At 31.6% G+C, this 1035-nt stretch overlaps 1 protein-coding gene across 1 annotated transcript in view; it reads right to left on the bottom strand.

Annotated features, from left to right (window-relative positions):
- Positions 1 to 135: 135 nt before the first annotated feature.
- LOC108626644 (uncharacterized) overlaps positions 136 to 1035 on the bottom strand; it is a 13183-nt gene continuing 12283 nt past the window's right edge. Inside the window, exon 2 of the mRNA XM_026814999.1 lies at positions 136 to 924. Within this exon, the coding sequence (XP_026670800.1) occupies positions 921 to 924 (4 nt within the window). The 3' untranslated portion in view covers positions 136 to 920. The remainder of the gene's footprint in view (positions 925 to 1035) is intronic.

Here is a 1035-nt window from a genome sequence, read left to right as displayed (position 1 = left end):
TAAAACAAGCAATTAATTCAATATGTCAAAAAAAGTTGCAGACGAAGCATTATTATTATTATTATTATTTAATTGATAAGAAAATGTTTCTCTTCGTGGAAACTTAAATGTATAATAAATTACAAGATATAAAAATAAAAGGTTACATGAACTTATGAACTTTTCACTATGTTTCCAGACTTCAAGGATTCTGTAGCATAGAACGAAATGGTGGGATCAAGAAGTATAAGTCATAAATGTATCGTAATAAAACGGTTATCTCCTGCTTCTATCAAAACAGTGTGTCTCGATAAACAGGGGGATGATAAAAATTTATGAACTGTAAAAGACACGACGTCCATAACGAGTAGCGAACCGTCTAAAGCCTATTTGTTTCTTTAATGCCATTAATAAAATGGATCAATAACCAGTTTCTTATTTAAAAAAAAAACAAGACGTGAAGCTAAATTATCTTTTATAAAACTGATCCAACTATTAATATCGACGTACACACGTGCTAGGAACTCTAAAATAAAATGACTAAACTTATAAAAAGCATTCTCATTAATAATTTAAGTTTTCTGACACAGAAGGGTAGAACGAACTTTCATCAAACGAAGTATTTAGGTATTTACTATTTTCAACGAGGTTTTCATATTTAAATCTGTGACGTTGAATTAAGCTTCACATTTTCCGGTTTGACATGGTAAATGTGAATCGGCGAAACGTTAATCTGAAATTTGCAATTCGCTACTGTCACGGTTCATCGATCTTCGTTTAGTGGGGTAATTGCTTACGGTCCCCCTAACGTGAAGCAGTCATCTTGGATGCTTTATTGGAGAAATTGTTCATTTTATACGCTCTGATAAACAATAACAGTCTATACCAAAGTTTGATTACTTACTTAATAAAAGAGACAAGCTCCTCTCGTGAATTGCCACTTACCTGAAACAAACAAGAGAATATCTCATAAATTCCTTCGTACATACTCGTTAAGGCTATACTGAAACATCAAAAAGTCGAATTTTTTTTTGCATTTTTCGAAAGTTTATACCT

This window comes from Ceratina calcarata, unplaced genomic scaffold, assembly GCF_001652005.2.
Source record: "Ceratina calcarata isolate Rehan_Ccalc_2016 unplaced genomic scaffold, ASM165200v1 scaffold423, whole genome shotgun sequence".
Lineage (NCBI taxonomy): Eukaryota > Metazoa > Arthropoda > Insecta > Hymenoptera > Apidae > Ceratina > Ceratina calcarata.
The sequence above is the reverse complement of the archived record's forward strand: the minus strand, read 5'-3'. Positions and strand labels throughout refer to the sequence as shown.